The sequence below is a fragment of the Schistocerca nitens genome, chromosome 8 (assembly GCF_023898315.1).
Source record: "Schistocerca nitens isolate TAMUIC-IGC-003100 chromosome 8, iqSchNite1.1, whole genome shotgun sequence".
In the NCBI taxonomy this organism is placed as follows: domain Eukaryota; kingdom Metazoa; phylum Arthropoda; class Insecta; order Orthoptera; family Acrididae; genus Schistocerca; species Schistocerca nitens.
In genome coordinates this window covers 114,914,250-114,934,507 of record NC_064621.1, presented here as the reverse complement: position 1 = coordinate 114,934,507, position 20,258 = coordinate 114,914,250, and the positions used below count along the sequence as shown (strand labels likewise).

General features: G+C 42.3%; 1 protein-coding gene across 1 annotated transcript in view; it reads left to right on the top strand.

The window, feature by feature from the left end:
• Window positions 1-10,200: 10,200 nt before the first annotated feature.
• The window catches only part of LOC126199433 (myogenesis-regulating glycosidase-like), a 125,329-nt gene continuing 115,271 nt past the window's right edge, over window positions 10,201-20,258 (top strand). Inside the window, exons 1-2 of the mRNA XM_049936350.1 lie at window positions 10,201-10,351; window positions 19,178-19,312. Coding sequence (XP_049792307.1) covers window positions 10,201-10,351; window positions 19,178-19,312 — 286 coding nt within the window. The remainder of the gene's footprint in view (window positions 10,352-19,177; window positions 19,313-20,258) is intronic.

Here is a 20,258-nt window from a genome sequence, read left to right as displayed (position 1 = left end):
GCTTTAGGAAAAGTAAAGGGACGAGAGAGGCAATTCTGACGTTACGGATAATAATGGAAGCAAGGCAACAGAAAAATCAAGACACTTTCATAGGATTTGTCGACCTGGAAAAAGCGTTCGACAATATAAAATGGTGCAAGCTGTTCGAGATTCTAAAAAAAAGTAGGGGTAAGCTATAGGGAGAGACGGGTCATATACAATATGTACAACAACCAAGAGGGAATAATAAGAGTGGACGACCAAGAACGAAGTGCTCGTATTAAGAACGGTGTAAGACAAGGCTGTAGCCTTTCGCCCCTACTCTTCAATCTGTACATCGAGGAAGCAATGATGGAAATAAAAGAAAGGTTCAGGAGTGGAATTAAAATACAAGGTGAAAGGATATCAATGATACGATTCGCTGATGACATTGCTATCCTGAGTGAAAGTCAAGAAGAATTAAATGATCTGCTGAACGGAATGAACAGTCTAATGAGTACACATTATGGTTTGAGAGTAAATCGGAGAAAGACGAAGGTAATGAGAAGTAGTAGAAATGAGAACAGTGAGAAACTTGACATCAGGATTGATGGTCACGAAGTCAATGAAGTTAAGGAATTCTGCTACCTAGGCAGTAAAATAACCAATGACGGACGGAGCAAGGAGGACATCAAAAGCAGACTCGCTATGGCAAAAAAGGCATTTCTGGCCAAGAGAAGTCTACTAATATCAAATACCGGCCTTAATTTGAGGAAGAAATTTCTGAGGATATACGTCTGGAGTACAGTGAAACATGGACTGTGGGAAAACCGGAACAGAATAGAATCGAAGCATTTGAGATGTGGTGCTATTGACGAATGTTGAAAATTAGGTGGACTGATAAGGTAAGGAATGAGGAGGTTCTACGCAGAATCGGAAAGGAATATGTGGAAAACACTGATAAGGAGAAGGGACAGGATGATAGGACATCTGCTAAGACATGAGGGAATGACTTCCATGGTACTAGAGGGACCTGTAGAGGGCAAAAACCGTAGAGGAAGACAGAGATTGGAATACGTCAAGCAAATAATTGAGGACGTAGGTTGCAAGTGCTACTCTGAGATGAAGAGGTTAGCACAGGAGAGTAATTCGTGGCGTGCCGCATCAAACCAGTCAGTAGACTGATGAAAAAAAAAAATGAGTAGAAGATTTGGCTCAGGTGGATTACACAGAGGTTGTGTGTGGACACTGTGTCTTCGGATTGTATGGGATGATGAATTGAAGTTTGCACTAGGATTTTATCTGTACTTGTTCGAGGTGACTGACTAGAGGAAAGAATTGTTGTGGAAGTGAAATGATATTGGTGATAAGGTGTATATCTATCGACGTATTGAAGAGGTATTATTGAGATTGTGTGATGTTGATGATTATTGGAGTTTTGGTGGTGAGGAGCATATTTTTTTGTTGTTGGTTTATATGGAACAAGAAGGATGAAGATGGCAGACTAGAACACTCCAGTGGAAGGAAGACTGTCTACACACACACACTTTATTAAATCAATAAGCAGTACATATTTTTTGGAGAGAGGGAGTATTTGCATATCTTGGCACACTGACAGTTTTTCAGCAACGATACATTTTGATTTGGCGTGGCAAACATTGGTCTTGACATGATGACTATGACGTTGACTAACTATTATTGACTATTATACACTGCTGCCACTACTATTTGATACACAAGTTGAACATCAAATTTTGACAGAATTGCATTTACACAGTTAACACTATTCAATTACACAATAGTATTTAATATGTGGATGAAAGATGAGTGAGTGTGTTTTGTGTGTTTTCCTTTCCTAATCCCAAATAATTGGTACCGACCTATCTCCTAAATATTATTTTACTTGTTTGTTGTGGCTTGCAGTGACACCCATAAATATTATAGGTTTACTGATATTTGTGTATTTGTAATAGTTAATATGATAATTATCTGATATCATTTGTGTGTTTATTATAATTTGTATGTTTAGTGTAAGAGCATTGAAATTTCTTGTCATTCTTAATTTGTATTGTATGCAGTCAGATTGCGTGTTCATACTAGTCAGGGCCAACCAGTTACGAGACTTCGTAACCGGAAACACAGCTACTAAAATTATTGCATCTTATTTTTTTTAATTAACCCCCATGCAAAGTCACACTGTTTTGTACGCAGAAGTATAGTACAAATCATTGACTTGGACGCAGATTTATGGATCTGGTCAGCCTTGATAATTTTGACAAGGACAAAGTGAGTCTGCCAAAGAGTATACTGATTGATAATTTGGGTGTTTTGGAGGAAGATAACACAAATTACACGAGAAAGTCCAACATTTACAGGGAAATGGCAGAAAAGCAATTGAAGCTTTGTTAGTGTAGTTCATGGATTTGTTTAATCCGAGTGGTCCGTTACCAGTAACGCTACTCGTATGATACAGAATACCAACAGGTAATAATGCTCCCGTGTACAAGAACCCGGATCGAGTTCGGAAGTGTATGCAAGTGATACTGGACGAATTTCTCTACCAATACCTAGCTGACGATATTATCGAGTGTGGTGACAGCCTGGGGGAGGGGGCAGCGGCATTTTTGTTTTTGGTCCCGAAAAAGTCACCAGATGGCACTAAAAATGCAGACATTGCTGTGACTATCGGTACCTCAATGCAAGAACGATAACCAATGTATATCCGATACCAAACATAACAGAGTCTCTCGACAACTTGGCTCAGTATAACTACCTCTGCACAATGGATTTAAAGAGCGGGTTCAATCAAATAGGAGCAGCAACAGAGGAGCGGCCAAAGACAGCTTTTATCGGATCATTTGCAATATAGTCAAGTGTCATTCGGACTCTAGAATGCACCAGCCATCTTTCGAAGATTATTGGATGGTTTAATCAGGGGACTGAAACCAGAACAACGTTTGATCTATCTGGATGATATACTAGTGTTTTCAAAGGACATGGAAGAGCATGATAACAGTTGGAGGAAGTATTCTAGAGACTAAGAATAGTGCTACAAACACAAAAAATCGATAAATGTCATTTTGCAGCAACGGAAGTAAATTATCTTGGTGACATAATTGGCAATGAAAGTGTGAGAACAGGTTCTCGCTTGGTCTCAGCAGTTCAAGAGTTTTCGCCACCATAGAGGAACAGCTGCAGAATTTCATCGGTCTGGGTGAGACATTCATCGTATCTAGCACACTGCAATTATTTTATTACAGTCGAACCTTGTTTATCGAACACCTCCAATAACGAGTGATGTGGACGAGTAGAAAAAAAGTGTAAGGAAGTGACTCACTTAACGAACGATGTTTCACTTAAAGAGCCTGTTTAGTGTTATTTTTTCAGTCTTTAATAACCATTTCAGAAATCACGTTGTGACCTGGGCTGGGCTCTTAGGCCACAATAAATGGAGACTGAGTCATGCATTATCCTATAACTTACTTCTCTGTAAACTAGAAGCTCCGACAATGCTGTATCCAGTCAGCTGTGGTACTGATCGAAATACATCTCGAGCCGATGTTATAAATTCTCTGGAATGATGTAGCAAGATTTTTTCCTCGTTGGCGCATGGTAACCCTTTCCCTTGGGGTATCTGTTCATGAATTTCAGTTTCGATCTGTCGTAGTGAACTACCACAAATTCATTAAAATGCAGTAGCTATGTGCCCTACGACTTTTATAAACGATAATGTTATGTAACTTTTGCGACAAATTTGAACCACAGGCACGTACAAATACCATTTGACAACTTCCTTCTAAAATAGGGTGTACTGCACAGTAAATAAAAGTTCAGCACTCTATTATAAACCTGTTTGAGTACCTATTTTTTTCGGAACGGAAAAAAGGTGTTTAACTTAAGAAGTTTTAATTACGAGTAAGATTTCGGAATGAATCACGCTTATTAAGTGAAGTACTACCGTACAGTGTAAAATTTACAACGCAAATAAATCAGAGTACGTGTAATAACCAGTTTCTGTTTTACGGCCAATTAAGATGCACATTAACTAACATACATGTATAATGTAATCGAACATTTTAACTGTAATTAATTATAGGGATTTCCTGAAAACTTACCGTACCTAAGTGACATATGTACATAGACAATTCACATAATGAAATGAAGCTTTGTAATTATGATTAATGAGATTCATGTAGCTGTAACATCTCACAGTTGTTTGCAGTTGTGAATTAAGTTTACTTGTGCAAATTATCAGCAGCGGCTTCAAATACCCATCTGTTAGTTTACATCCGTGATTATTTTTTCTATATTCCATTTTGGATATTGTTTTTTTTCACAGAAATAAGAAACGGCAAAAGTGAAAAAAAAAAAGCCACTCGCGAACTTATGCAACTGATCAAACTCTGTAAGTGCAAGAGATTTATAAAATTCCAGCAATGATGAATTAAAATATTTATCGTTAATCTTATCTTCATTTTTATTTTTTGATCGCTGCATTGCGGTTCAACCTTTCTGTTTGAAGTTCTGCGGCAAGAGTTTCTACGTGAAAATGATTAAAAAATTTGAAAACGTTTGCAATTGCATCAAAATATGAAAAACGAGACTCAAAATTAATTTTTAAAGCACTCAAAGTTTCAATTACAAAATCTACCTGAAATTCAGGTTTGATTTCTGATGGAATGTGTGGTATTCATTAAAATACGTGAAACATTTTTTGTTCGTTTGAGACTGAAAAAATTTTTTGTCGAAAGGATGAGCGTACAAATCATACAAATCAGGCACCAGCTGATTTTCTTGTTTTGGATTGTTGTTTGTAGCTCAAAAAATCGCATCAGAGCTTTTCCATTTCTAAACCACTATACCGTTGCCTAATATGCTAAGTCATTTCTTCAGTGGCTTTAGTAAACCCACGGAATTGAAATTAACAGCTGACATGACTGGGTTTAAAATTTCTAACATACACAAGCATTTTCCACACAATGACTGTTGATGTATGCAGCAATGTACGACAAATGGTTTTCGACCTACCCTCATTTTCTACCGTATTTGACACAAGATCAGCTACATCTTTATTTTTTCCACACATGTTTTTACCACCATATATTGCGATACACCTTAATTTGTTCACTGAAGATTGTTTTTATGAACAGCATTTTGTATTCCTTTAAAAATTTCTTCTCCTATGGCCGTGCCGTGGTTGCTATGAACGTCACTCAACAAGCTCTTCATATACTTCATAATATTTGTTTGGCCCTCGAATAAAAATTCTGTGCGAGATCAGAAACATCTGCTGATTCATTTAACGCTAAAGGAGAACGACTCTAAGTGCCGAGTTTTCTCAGACAATGGAATTAAAATATTTTCGGCAATATCATTTACTCTTCAAGTCACAGTTAATGCTGACAAACTTTTTTTTAAAAAAATAAGCCTTTCCTGGATATTTCTTTAACTGCTGGAATCATACAACCCTTTGTTAATTCGCCGTCAGTAAATGATTTCTCACGTTTTCCTATTGAGTGAGTCGCGCAGAAACTATCACCAGTTCCTGCTTCTTGTTCAATATTTACGAGTAGTTTCTTAAAGAGCATTTGCTGAGATTTCATACCGCGTTTTAATGACGCATATATTTCTAACCGTAGGCTTTCAATACATTTGAAATGTCTCTAAGAATGTGTAGTCTCATAATTACGTTTTACATTGTATTCGTTGCGAAATGATATTGTTTCATTGCGTATTATACACGTGGCCTTAATACTTGACTCAATCACGAAATATTGATGTCCTGATTGCTCTTTAAAATTTCTGCACTCGCTATTTTCCGTTTCCTTTCCATATTTACACAAAACCACAGAAAATGGATGTAGCTGTGAATCAAAGTGATGGTAATTAATAGTATTAAAAGCAAGGTTTCTGAGTAAACAGTTGCACTGGATTTATTTTTAAGGCAATTTCGATTAAATTAAATACTGTTAAACTCACTGTATCTTCACTAAGAAACTGTAGTCTAAAACACTAGTCCTCCTGTATATGGATTTTGGGAAGTGACGGTCAATATTCGGGGATGTGACAGGTATAGTCATTCGAAACAAAAAAGTCAAGTAAACATGGACTATCAAACTCATACCTTAAGAGCTACGTGCACTCGTTCATCTTCGCTACTTTGAAACACAACTCTTTTAATGAATAAGTGCATGTAGCTTTTAAGAAATGCATTTTAGATCACATGTTTACTGGACATTTTTTTCTTGTTTTGGTCCAAACTACCACTTTCCGAAATATGGAAAGCAAAGAGCTTGCAGTAGAAGAGATCTGTTTCACAGTATCGAAGATCAAGAATTGCTCATAGCTCTTAAGGTATCAGTTTTAGAGCGAGTGTTCACTTGACCTTTTTGTTGTCGAGTGATCATTCCTGTCATAACCTTGAACATTGACCATCACTTCTGAAACACCCTGTATTTTGCTTTTCAAATCGCCCATGTTGCCACTTCTCACAAGAAGGTGCTGTAATACAGCACTTATCTTTCTACTCTCCGGAAGATGATACTACCGTACATTTAGCGTTGTCGCAAGTAGTCGTAACAATATGTAAAGCGCAGCACGCGCACCGTCTTTCACCGCGGCAATGAAATGACATGGGCGCTTGCCTGAAAGTGTCAACAAAAACTGCGAGTGGAATTCATTCCCGAACACTGTACCAAAAATCTCTCAATTACCACCTCCTTCTGAAACGAAAATTTGTGCATAATTCACCACTGCAGTATGTTGGTATGGCGAACTGTAGTCTGTGCAACTTTTCTTGCGCCATGCCAGCGGTGATCACAGGAAACGAAGCCGTCACCACTGTTGCCGCTGCGTGGCGAGAGATGATGCGGTAGGAAGATATCCCACAGTGCTGATACCAACCACATGCAGCTCGCGCTACGTTTTGCCCACTTGCTGTAATGTTAATGACGCACAGAAATAACAAGGTTTCGTGAAAGAGCGCTACAGCAACCTTCACGAGTGGTATATACACTCCTGGAAATTGAAATAAGAACACCGTGAATTCATTGTCCCAGGAAGGGGAAACTTTATTGACACATTCCTGGGGTCAGATACATCACATGATCACACTGACAGAACCACAGGCACATAGACACAGGCAACAGAGCATGCACAATGTCGGCACTAGTACTGTGTATATCCACCTTTCGCAGCAATGCAGGCTGCTATTCTCCCATGGAGACGATCGTAGAGATGCTGGATGTAGTCCTGTGGAACGGCTTGCCATGCCATTTCCACCTGGCGCCTCAGTTGGACCAGCGTTCGTGCTGGACGTGCAGACCGCGTGAGACGACGCTTCATCCAGTCCCAAACATGCTCAATGGGGGACAGATCCGGAGATCTTGCTGGCCAGGGTAGTTGACTTACACCTTCTAGAGCACGTTGGGTGGCACGGGATACATGCGGACGTGCATTGTCCTGTTGGAACAGCAAGTTCCCTTGCCGGTCTAGGAATGGTAGAACGATGGGTTCGATGACGGTTTGGATGTACCGTGCACTATTCAGTGTCCCCTCGACGATCACCAGTGGTGTACGGCCAGTGTAGGAGATCGCTCCCCACACCATGATGCCGGGTGTTGGCCCTGTGTGCCTCGGTCGTATGCAGTCCTGATTGTGGCGCTCACCTGCACGGCGCCAAACACGCATACGACCATCATTGGCACCAAGGCAGAAGCGACTCTCATCGCTGAAGACGACACGTCTCCATTCGTCCCTCCATTCACGCCTGTCGCGACACCACTGGAGGCGGGCTGCACGATGTTGGGGCGTGAGCGGAAGACGGCCTAACGGTGTGCGGGACCGTAGCCCAGCTTCATGGAGACGGTTGCGAATGGTCCTCGCCGATACCCCAGGAGCAACAGTGTCCCTAATTTGCTGGGAAGTGGCGGTGCGGTCCCCTACGGCACTGCGTAGGATCCTACGGTCTTGGCGTGCATCCGTGCGTCGCTGCGGTCCGGTCCCAGGTCGACGGGCACGTGCACCTTCCGCCGACCACTGGCGACAACATCGATGTACTGTGGAGACCTCACGCCCCACGTGCTGAGCGGTTCGGCGGTACGTCCACCCGGCCTCCCGCATGCCCACTATACGCCCTCGCTCAAAGTCCGTCAAGTGCACATACGGTTCACGTCCACGCTGTCGCGGCATGCTACCAGTGTTAAAGACTGCGATGGAGCTCCGTATGCCACGGCAAACTGGCTGACACTGACGGCGGCGGTGCACAAATGCTGCGCAGCTAGCGCCATTCGACGGCCAACACCGCGGTTCCTGGTGTGTCCGCTGTGCCGTGCGTGTGATCATTGCTTGTACAGCCCTCTCGCAGTGTCCGGAGCAAGTATGGTGGGTCTGACACACCGGTGTCAATGTGTTCTTTTTTCCATTTCCAGGAGTGTATTTGTTAAGACCACCGGCTCAGGGTAAAAAAAAAAAAGCAGTTCACTGCGTAATGACAACTGCAGTGCCACTCACTGTCAGCTCATAAAAACTATCAGCAGTGGTATGCGCCACGGAAACATCTGAATTTTACCGAGGAGATCCGAGAAGTACAGACCTCAAGAAAACTTAGGCAGACTATAGCCAGGTCTTGGCTCTTGGGACTTAATGGAAGAGTCAGTGTGGCCCTTAGGCTAAAGTGTTTGGAGACCCCCGATCTGTATAATTATTATCATCGATTCGTAAAGGACTTTGCTGATATTGCCGGACGTTTGAACCGTTTGTGACGGAAATGAGCAATATTTGAATGAGCTACCGAATGTGAAACGGGCTCCTGTTCTTTAAAGCGAGTACTGATATCGGTCCAGTTCTGGAATTCCCTGACTTTGAAAAAGAATTTATTCTGTTTTGTGCTGAAAGTAATACGGCTAGGACAGACTATAGATGGGAAAGAGCGTCCTGTAGCGAACGCATCCCGACAGCTGAACAAAGCGGAGCAAAATTATTCTAGGACTGATAAGGAGATATTAGCAGTAATCTATGGTGTTACGTACTTCTGCTGTTATTTATATAGTCAAAAGTTTAAGGTAGCGGCGGATCACGCTGCTGTCAGATTGTCATTAGGATTGAAGGATCCTTCCAGTAGATTAACAAGTGGGCACTCTGAGTTAATATATAAGCCAGGAAAATGGCATGCGAGCGCCAAAAGTTTTAGCAGAAAAATTGCAGTTCTGGAAACACTGGGCTGAAGCGTTGCTGTATGGCGAAAGGCTCAGACTGCTATGGTGACTGTCAACGATTCAAGTCGCAACATCACTTCGTGACGCACGACGTCTTTCTGTGCAGAACAACAAAGTGCGGATTAAGAGTGGTGGTTCCTGCAGCTTTCTGAAACGAAGTCTTGGCACAAGCACGTGACTGTACGTTGTCAGGCCATAGTGGGTGAAGAGCAACTGATGGAGGAATTGCCGAAAAATTTTGATGGGGGAATAGAATACGAGACGTTGAACAATACGTCAGAAACTGCGTGCTTTGTACGCAACGAGCTGATCTTAGCCACCCTCCGATTCCGTTACAACGTCTACCGGAAGCATCAAAACCTTCCGAAATACTTAATGAGACATTTTATGCTCATTTAATAAAACAACAGCAGGAAATAAATGTATATTGACTATAATTGGCCATTTCTCACCAAAAAGCGAGTACAGTTGCTCAAGCGTTAGTAAATAATTGGTTGCTCACATTTGGTATTCCGAACACGTTAATCACAGACCGGGGTACCGATTTCACGTCCGATCTTATGAAACACTTGTGGCGATTGCTCCGAATTCGCGAGCTGCGAAGAGGCCCTTTCCACCCTCGAGCCCATGGAAGAATTTCGAAGATGTTGAGCTATTAAGTTAGCAATAATTTTGAAAATGAGGACGTATATTTAAATTTTGTAACTGCTGCGTACAGTTCTAAAGTCCCTACGGCTAATCGTCTCTCGCTTTACGAGATAATATACGGGAGAAAGTGATTAAGCCGTAGCTCGGGCCCGACGTCCAATCAGTGAAGAAGTTTGATAAGAGATTACAAGACATTTTATAACGAGTAAAACACGCAAATACAAATGCCTTATGACGACAAGAGCAGATAGGAAGACGCTTAGGGAAGTTACCGTAATACAGGACTGGCCAATGGGTATTAGTAATGAACCCATATACACCAAAAGGCAACAAAAAGAAACACCATGGACCAACCAAGTAGTCAACTGTCAATGTTAAAATGCAGATGGCTACGAAGACTTCTATTATTCACGTGGGACGTATTAAACTTTTTAAGGAAGCTATCGATGCATTACCACAGATACCAGCAGCATCTGCAGTACAGAATAAGATGCCTCGTGAAACAAAGAAGAAACAGACTGATGGCCAGAGTAGGTTTAAAGCGCCTTACGCCCTTTGCCTATACTGCACCTAGTTTGTCCTTGTGTAGATAATAAGAAAGTCATTCAGTTTTATTTTGTTCTATTTACAATACGTTTTAAAGTTTTTTTAATTTTTCATTATCTAGAACCGATACAATCTTCTTTTTGTATATGGGTGTTGTATAGTTTCATCCGGGTAATCTCGCCTAATGAAGGCAGGGGGAGATAGTGATAAAGGTTCCTTCTCTTAAGTCACATACGGAAATGGGTACAGGTGTGAACCAAAGATGTATTAATAGTTTCAGAGGAATGAGGTGGCTACGCTCTAATGTCGTTGGGAGTCCTACAGAGATACCAGAGGGAAAGTCTTACGATTTGCCCAAATAGGATGATACAGACTGGCGAGGTCCAGTTGTTTCTGGAAAAGGCAGAAGCAAGTGAGTGTCAAAGGGAAGAGTTAACACCGTATCCACATTTCCAGAGAGTAGGCATCCACTGGGTCTACTAATTTTTTTCACCAGAAGCAGTCATAGTAAACTGTTACGGTTGGTTGGTTGGTTGTTTTGGGGAAGGAGACCAGACAGCGAGGTCATCGGATTAGGGAAGGATGGGGAAGGAAGTCGGCCGTGCCCTTTCAAAGGAACCATCCCGGCATTTGCCTGGAGCGATTTGGGGAAATCACGGAAAACCTAAATCAGGATGGCTGGACGCGGGATTGAACCGTCGTCCTCCCGAACACAGTAAACCAACAGGTGGAATTACGGGATAGCGGAATAACAATAAAGGATACGACTTGTGTCTTAGCAGGTGCGACGTTTCGTCTACCAGCTACGATCACTGGTGTAACCACACTTTAGTGGAAACAATGAATGTTATACTGACTCGAAAAGCCAATAGATACTGCCGACCCAAAACATACCCTTCTTAAATCATACCATGAATCAACATATTTCATACTCACTAGACGAACTAGTAGTAATGCGAAAAGGGAAAATGCAGCCAAATAAATGGTTCAAATGGCTCTGAGCGCTATAGGACTTAACATCTGAGGTTATCAGTCCCCTAGAACTTAGAACTGCTTAAACCTAACTAACCTAAGGGCATTGTACACATCCATGCCCGAGGCAGGATTCGAACCTGCGCGGTTCCGGACTGAAGCGCCTACAATCGCTCGGCCACCGCGGCCGGCGCCAAACAAATGTTCTAGGACATACGGGAATGCCGCGATAGACAACATCATAGTATCACGACTACAAGTGTGACATATGCCAGTACTGTAGTGGTTCTGAGTGAGATCTATGTAATCTACTTCTGTTTTAAACGAAAGTCAGTGCACCTCTCAGATTTACCTGTGTACCAAATATCCATTGATTGATTTGTAAATAAAGCTCAGACATAGTAAGGGACTTACGTGTAATCACATAGATGAACCTATAAGTATATGAATAATTACGTTAGTGTGTAAGAAAAAGCTTCTTGAACGACCTACATTATCGTTTTGATGTATCAACCGTTGAAAACCATGTAAATCAGCGCCTGAGTCAACGACCAGGAGACTGCCAGTTAGGAGGAAATGCTTGAGGGAGTTGCGGCAAACACGGAAGCTGTCGCAACACGGGGAACACCGAACGGCCAAGCCTGCAAGAGAAGCTTTATAACATCATGGAAGTCGAAAGATACCGTCATACTAGCGGCAAAGCAGAATTTTGTAAGAAAGGTCAGGTACTATGCAGCTTCAAGTATTGAGGTGTCGAGCCAGCAGGAAAGACTGAAAGGAGAAGATGCGAAAGTCTGAAGTCACTAAGAGAGCTGACAGTGACAGAAAACCAGGACACATGGTGTCACCGCCATCCCTATCACCACATAGCACACAGGAATCGTGAACATAGATACCCCACCCTTTCAATAAGCGTAGGGTTGATGTGTGCTGATTTACAGGCCCTGTGCATAGCCGTTGTGTCAGTACCAGCTATCCAGTGAGAGGTGAGGTTATGGAGGTTGATCCTCAGTTCACCTATGTGTCTCCATGGAACCATGAGTCTGGCTGGAAGGACGCTGCTGCTCCCAGTTGCACCGCCAACTTCTGAGGCCACACTGATAGGGCACAGAGCACACCATCATCCTACAGGTCTGCTGGAGGCTTGACCTGTGTGACCTGGACACTGTCCAATATGTGTCCTCGAGCAGGTGCTGCTTGCTCCTGTCTCCAACATGGGGGCTGAGATGCGACCCCTGTGAGTCAGTGAATACTTCAGGTGAAGCTGTGTTGAGACTCCAGAGTGCAAATCTTCGATGTCCATGTGAGCACTTTCCAGATCGACACACAGAGCTCGAGGCCGCTGTATTCACCAGTCAACTGGTGCCTGTGACATAGCAGTTGTTGCCGAATGCTTCGCTGATCTGTCCATATTGCTGCGAGTGCACACCGGCTTTCCTTCTCTGCCGCAGCCATGGTGAGGCACTTTGGAAACAGTCCTGTGTTACTGCTCAGCAAAATGTTTTACTGACAATGATGTTTTCTTGGTGCTTTCGAGAGTGATTGGGGTCTTATCACCACATCCACCCAGCTTTCTCATGATGACTGTAGGAGTTTGAGAGCGGATCCTTGTAGTATTACGTAAAAAAAAATATGTAGTATACGTGCTACATCACAATTAAAATGTCAAAACTCCTTCTTCCTTCCTCCCTAATATTGTGTTTACTCATTTTATTTGTCTTTTGGCTATGTTATGTGCGTGAGTGTACGTTATCTCATCACACATTTCTACTAGGTTTCGCCGCGCGGGATTAGCCGAGCGGTCTGGGCACTGCAGTCATGGACTGTGCGGCTGATCCCGGTGGAGGTTCGAGTCCTCCCTCGGGCATGGGTGTGTGTGTTTGTCCTTAGGATAATTTAGGTTAAGTAGTGTGTAAGCTTAGGGACTGATGACCTTAGCAGTTAAGTCCCATAATATTTCACACACATTTGAACATTTTCTTTTACTAGGTGTCGATGTTATTTAATAGTTGTTTATAGGAAATAAAGTCTATAAAAGCTTAAAGAGCTTTGGGGCCGTAGTTCCGGTTGGTAAATTCTGCAAACTTCGTCGAAAGTTGCTGTTACACATAATCTCTAGTGGACCTGAGTAATATGTAATAAGATCAATAATTGTCAATCAGTATCATCGATTACATTTTTCTAGTGTGTGGTATAACATCATTCATTATCTCTGTTCATCCTGAAATGATACTTGAGAACAACTTTAATTAATTTAAATTTGAATTTAATGAGAGTGCATTGTGATTTACACCAAGAGTAGGCCTAATTAATTAATTTCTTCCTGTAAGTCAGACTGTCTTTTTATTTGTGTGCTTATCTGCTTAGCTTAATACCTAGGCTAATGTTTTTTTTTCGCAGTTATAACCTTGATCATGTTTGTTTTACGACATCTGTCCCTAAGGCCTCATTCCTACTCTTCACTGTTAGTTTATCATGTTACTTGTAACTATTTAGCCATGGAAATAGTATTGGAGTACTTACTTTAGAGTTAACAATCACATTTTAGGCGCTAATTTGACGAATGCGTGAATATGTGAAAAGTAATACTGAGATACTGTGAGTAAACATTGGAATTTGGGTTCATTGTAGACGTATTTTTACTGTCATTTTACACTTGGAAAGAACATCGTTACATTTGGCAAGTATCATAGACTTGGAATACTAATTACTTTGATGCTGCGTTGTGTCTTAAACCAAGCATGTTACTCGGATCGAACAATGTTGGTGATGAGAAGCTTAAAGCCATAGTAAAGTTAGCCTATTGATAAAATGACATGATTATACTTATTGCAGTTTTGAGTTGCGGTGTCACAAATTAGAATTTCTACGGTCGCTGGAAGAAACATCAGACTTCGACATTTAGAACATACTGGTTGCTGATCTGAAAGGGCACATACTGCAATACGAGACCGCAGATGAAATGTTAGTTAAGCGCCATAATGCTAGATCAATGATCTTGGCAGATTGCTGGGAAATATTAATATACAAACACAACGTCATGGCAGAAGCATATAGAGTCGGAATACAGCCATTTTAAATAAAACACAATCTAAAAAAATGTACACCGTCTGTTACATTATGGTAGGTAATACCTTCATCTCCAAACTTTAACAGAAGAATAATAATTAATACAGTTTTTTTTGTTTTAGAAACAAAAATTATCTACGCCTGTTTCATGTAAATAAATTAATCTTTGCCACTACTTGGCATCTTTATTCCACACAGATTTTTTAAAATGATCGATTACAATAACTTATTTATTGTGCGTTTTTGAAGATTTGCAGAATAGTATTCAAAGCAAGACTCATCTTTGACAATTATATATTACTAATTTGTTAGTTTAATTGTATAATCAAAGTTTGGTTCTTAACTTTTTATGCAAAACATGTTTTAGACTCAATCTCATACCACGCTGCATAAGCAAACGTTGGGTTTTAACTACTTATGAAGAGTATATTTTATATTTGTTTTCACGTAACATTAGAAGTTTACCTGCCTGTTTAGCAGGCCATATGCGTTTAGTCTTTGGAATAATTTATATAGAGTTTGTAACCATGTTTTCGACAGCAGTTTGACGGAAACATTGCACTGTTTTGCCTTATTGATGCACTGTTGCAGACTTGAAAAAAATAGCGTGAAATTTGACAGACATCATAGATGTGGCAAATAATTAATTTGAGGCTCTGTTGTGTCTTATACTACAGTATACCTACCGAACTTTGAACGTTTTACCAGTGCAGCCATCTGTTGATGAAGACAAGCAACATGAACATAAAAGCAGCAGTTGATTTTATTTCCTATACTTCGATGTTAGGCGGAATAGTATTTAAAGTAGCAGTCATATTCAATAACTATGTATTACTAATTCATTAATTATACTGGATAAGCAGATGTCGATTTTTAACTATTTGTATATTCATTGTACACCACTGTTTGAAAAAAATTAAACACCAAGCTGAAAGATGTGATCACGACGAAATTTATTCCACCGATTACGGACAAATGATAATCATTACAGACCTGCATATGCACAGTGACAGTTGAAATTCAGTATGGATTAATGCCACTACTTGCTGCAGTCACAGCCACTAGACGTTGGAGTATGGAATGAAAGAGTGCCTGAATATGCTGCTGGGGATTACTCTGCAGTGTTTAGGCGCATCCACAAACCATCAATTGCGGCTGCAGGAGGATCTGAATGAACAAGCTGCTGACTGACCATGTCCCAGCCATGCTCATTGGGTGACATGTCAGGTGGACAGGCAGGTTCTATGTATTACCGCGACACACGTAAACACCTCTCGCGCAGACGTGCGGCAAGGACGTAAACACCGTCCGAACCGCTGCGCCGCCGAAGGCTGACTGAGCTACCGAAGCACGACTCACGGCCGGTACTCACAGCTTTACTTCTGCCAATATCTCGTCTCCTACCTTCCAAACTTTACAGAAGCTCTCCTGCGAACCTTGCAGAACTAGCACTCCTGAAAGAAAGGATACTGTGGAGACATGGCTTAGCCACAGCCTGGGGGATGTTTCCAGAATGAGATTTTCACTGTGCAGCGGAGTGTGCGCTGATATAAAACTTCCTGGCAGATTAAAACTGTGTGCCCGACCGAGACTCTAACTCGGGACCTTTGCCTTTCGCGCGCAAGTGCTCTACCGGGCGTGAGTCGTGCTTCGGTAGCTCAGATGGTAGAGCACTTGCCCGCGAAAGGCAAAGGTCCCGAGTTCGAGTCTCGGTCGGGCACACAGTTTTAATCTGCCAGGAAGTTTCTTATTCTCATGTGGTTCATGTGAAAAGGTTTCCGACATGATTATGGCCGCACGATGGGAATTAACAGACTTTCAACGCGGAATGGTAGTTGGAGCTAGACACATGGGACGTTCCATTTCGGAAGTCGTTAGGGAACTCAATATTCCGTGATCGACAGTGTCAAGTGTGTGCTGAGAACACCACATTTCAGGCGTTATCTCTTACGACGGACAACAACGCAGTGGGCGACGCCTTCACATAACAACGGAGAGCAGAGGCGTTTGCATAGAGCTGTCTGTGCTAACACTGCATGAAATAACCGCAGAAGTCAGTGTGGGACGTACGTATCCGTTAGGACAGTGCGCAAAATTTGGCGTTCTACATCTACATCTACATGGATACTCTGCGAATCACATTTAAGTGCCGGGCAGAGGGTTCATCGAACCACCTTCACAATTCTCCATTATTCCAATCTCGTACAGCGCGCGGAAAGAATGTACACCTATATCTTTCTGTACGAGCTCTGATTTCCCTTATTTTTTCTTGGTGATCGTTCCTTCCTATGTAGGTCGGTGTAAAAAAAATATTTTCGCATTCGGAGGAGAAAGTTGGTGATCGGAATTTCGTGACAAGATTCCGTCGCAACGAAAAATGCCTTTCTTTTAATGATGTCCAGCCCAAATCCTTTATTATTTCTGCGGCACTCTCTCCCATATTTCGCGTTAATACAAAACGTGCTGCCTTCTTTTGAACTTTTTCGATGCACTCCGCCAGTCCTATCTGGTAAGGATTCCACACCGCGCAGCAGTTTTCTAAAAGAGGACGGACAAGCGTAGCGTAGGCATTCTCCTTAGTAGGTCTGTTACATTTTCTAAGTGTCCTAACAATAAAACGCAGTCTTTGGTTAGCCTTCCCCACAACATTTTCTGTGTGTTCCTTTCAATTGAAGTGGTCCGTAATTGTAATACCTAGGTACTGAGTTGAATTTACGGCTTTTAGATTAGACTGATTTATCGCGTAACCGAAGTTTAACGAGTTCCTTTCAGCACTCATGTGGATGACCTCACACTTTTCGTTATTTAGGGTCAACAGCCACTTTTCGCACCATTCAGATATCTTTTCTAAATCGTCTTGCAGATTTTTGATCTTCTGATGACTTTATTAGTCGATAAACGACAACGTCATCTGCAAACAACCGACGACGGCTGCTCAGATTGTCTTCCAAATCGTTTATATAGATAAGGAACAGCAAAGGGCTTGTAACACTACCTTGGAGAACGCCCGAAATCTCAATGACTTTCCGTCAGTTACTACGAACGGTGACCTCTCTGACAGGAAATCGCAAATCCAGTCACATAACTGAGACGATATTCCATAAGCCCGCAATTTCACTAAGAGCCGCTTGTGTGGTACAGTGTCAAAAGCGTTAGTGGGTTTTAGGAGAGGACGACCGGCGCTAGCACCTATGATAACAGCACGACATCGCTTTTAGCGACCCTCCCGGGCTCGTCACCATATCGGTTGGGTTCTACACGACTGGATAACAGTGGCCTGGTCTACTGAATCACGATTTCAGTTGGTAAGAGCTGATGGTAGGGTTCGAGTGTGACACTATGCAGCCTAGTTGTCAACAACCGTGCAAACTGGTTGTGGCTCCATTACAGTGTGGAGAGTGGTGTGGTCTGTGTTTACATGGAATGAGCTGGGTCCTCTGGTCCACCTGAGCTGACCATTCACTGGAAAAGGTTATGTTCGGCTACTTGGAGACCATTTGTGTTGTGTAAATATTTCCGCGTAGTCAGCGCGTACACAACTTTCCCAATAGAGCGCGCCCCACTATGCACAACAGCGCAGGCGCAGCGCTCGTCCGTCTCCGCACTACGAGATGGCGCTGTCTTAGAGAAGGACCAAATTCTGCTTCCGCCGATCCGCGTATTAATATGTAACACAGCCAATGAGATTGCTGCTAACGTAGAACCTTTCCTCCTCGCAGATGACACTCGCGCAGTGATACCTGAACGCTCGAGGTATTATAACGTGTGTACAGACCTCCGATTAGTCAGTCTGCATTAGTCTGCATCAGTCTGCATTAGTCTGCATTTGTCTGTACCAGTCTATAGTCAAGTATCAGTCTGCGCCTAATGAGATTATCATATTCCTGTACATAGCCATGAAGATAAACGTATAGACACTTTGTCAAGTATCAGAGATATGTGAGAATAAGATTAACGCACTAAAACCAAAGGAACTTCAGATTGTCAATTGTAAATAGCATCCAGAACCAAGTTAAGTAATTTTATGCTTTTTATTATTTTAATAAATGTGTGTGAAAATTAATCAAGTTCTGTTTAAAGTTGGTCACCGTCAATCTGCTACTCTAATCGTGCAAGTGGCATTTCTATCGTCTGACCTAATGGCAGAAGATAAACACGCCACGATAAGACCACGAGACATATTGCAGACACTCGCCTACTTCATTAGAGCGACAAGTCAAATAATCTGATGGTGTGTGTACGGAAGGTCGTACAGTACGCACACCACAATTTGCAGCCATTCATGGACATGAGTTTCCGAACAATGACGGAATCTTTATGGATAACAATGCACCAAGTCACCGGGCCGCAATTATTCGCGACTGGTTTGAAGAACATTCCGGACATTTCGAACGAATGATTTGGCCAACCAGATCGCCCAACATGTGTCTCATCTAACGTTTGTGGGACGTAACCGAGACATCAATTCGTGCACGAAATCCTGCACCGGCGTCACTTTCGCAATTATGCACGGCTAGGTAGGCAGTATGACTCTATGTTCCTGCTGGGGTACTTCCAGCGACTTGTTGAGTCCATGCCACGTCGAGTTCCTACACCAGGCAAAAGGAGGTCCGACACGACATTAGGAGCTGTACCATCACTTTTGTGACCTCAGTGTATTTGCCCACAGTGCTGTAGTACTTAAATTGCAGCCTGAAGGAGGCTACATCCCGGATCGCCCCTGTGTCTCAGTTTGTTACAGTAAGATGCACATGGCCGCTGTGTTGAAGCAGCGAGAGTAGCCACGGCGCAGGCAGGCTCGTGTTGTCGCGTCACCGCCTGCGCGCGTCTGTCGCCCGGTATAAAGGCGGACGGTGAGCGCTGCGGGAACTACTGTGCGGTGGCCGCCATGATGGAACCAGCAGGTGAGTACCGGCCGCAGCCTTCTAGTCGAGCGCACCACTCGCTACGCCACTATCAGCTCCTTCGAGATAAGATTGCTCTCTCAATTCGATTTCACACAGAGTACGCGAAGGAACTTGCCCCCCTTCTTGCAGCGGTGTACCGTAGGTCTCTAGAAGAGCGTAGCGCTCCAAACGATTGGAAAATGGCACAGGCCATCCCCGTTTTCAAGAAGGGACGTCGAACAGATGTGCAGAACTACAGATCTCTAACGTCGATCAGTTGTAGAATCTTGGAACATGTATTATGTTCGAGTATAATGACTTTTCTGGAGACAAGAAATCTACTCACAAGGGGAGGCCGCCAATTGTGAAACTCTGATTCAATTCGTACTGCGCATAATAAAAGCTCATGGCCAGAGGTGTAATGTGGCAAAGCACCAAGATGCACTTCTCAGCCGTTGTCGAGAAAATCGACAGTTAAAAGAAACCGTTGCGGTGAAATACTATCTATGATTAATGCATTTCTACAGCGTCGTGGCGCAGCGGTAAGCGTTCGGGTTCGTAATCAGAAAGGTCGCCGGATCGAATCTCGCGCAATGCAAGCTTTTTTTTTCTTTTTAGTTTTTGTTTTTTGTAATTCAAATGTGTGTACACACACACACACACACACACACACACACACATATATATATATATATATATATATATATATATATATATATATATATATATATATATTCCCGGCAATGAGTTGCAACAATTATGCATATAATAAGTTGTTGAGAGTCGTTTGTCGTGGAAAAACTGGCGACTTCGAACATCATTATGTTTTCCGCAAACAAAGTTGTATTTTACAAATGTTATTAATTGTCTTCATAATGTTAACCACGTATAGTTAACGGAAGACGTAGAAACGATATTCCGAAACGAATACGTATAGCGTAAGTCAAACGTTCGAATTAGAATA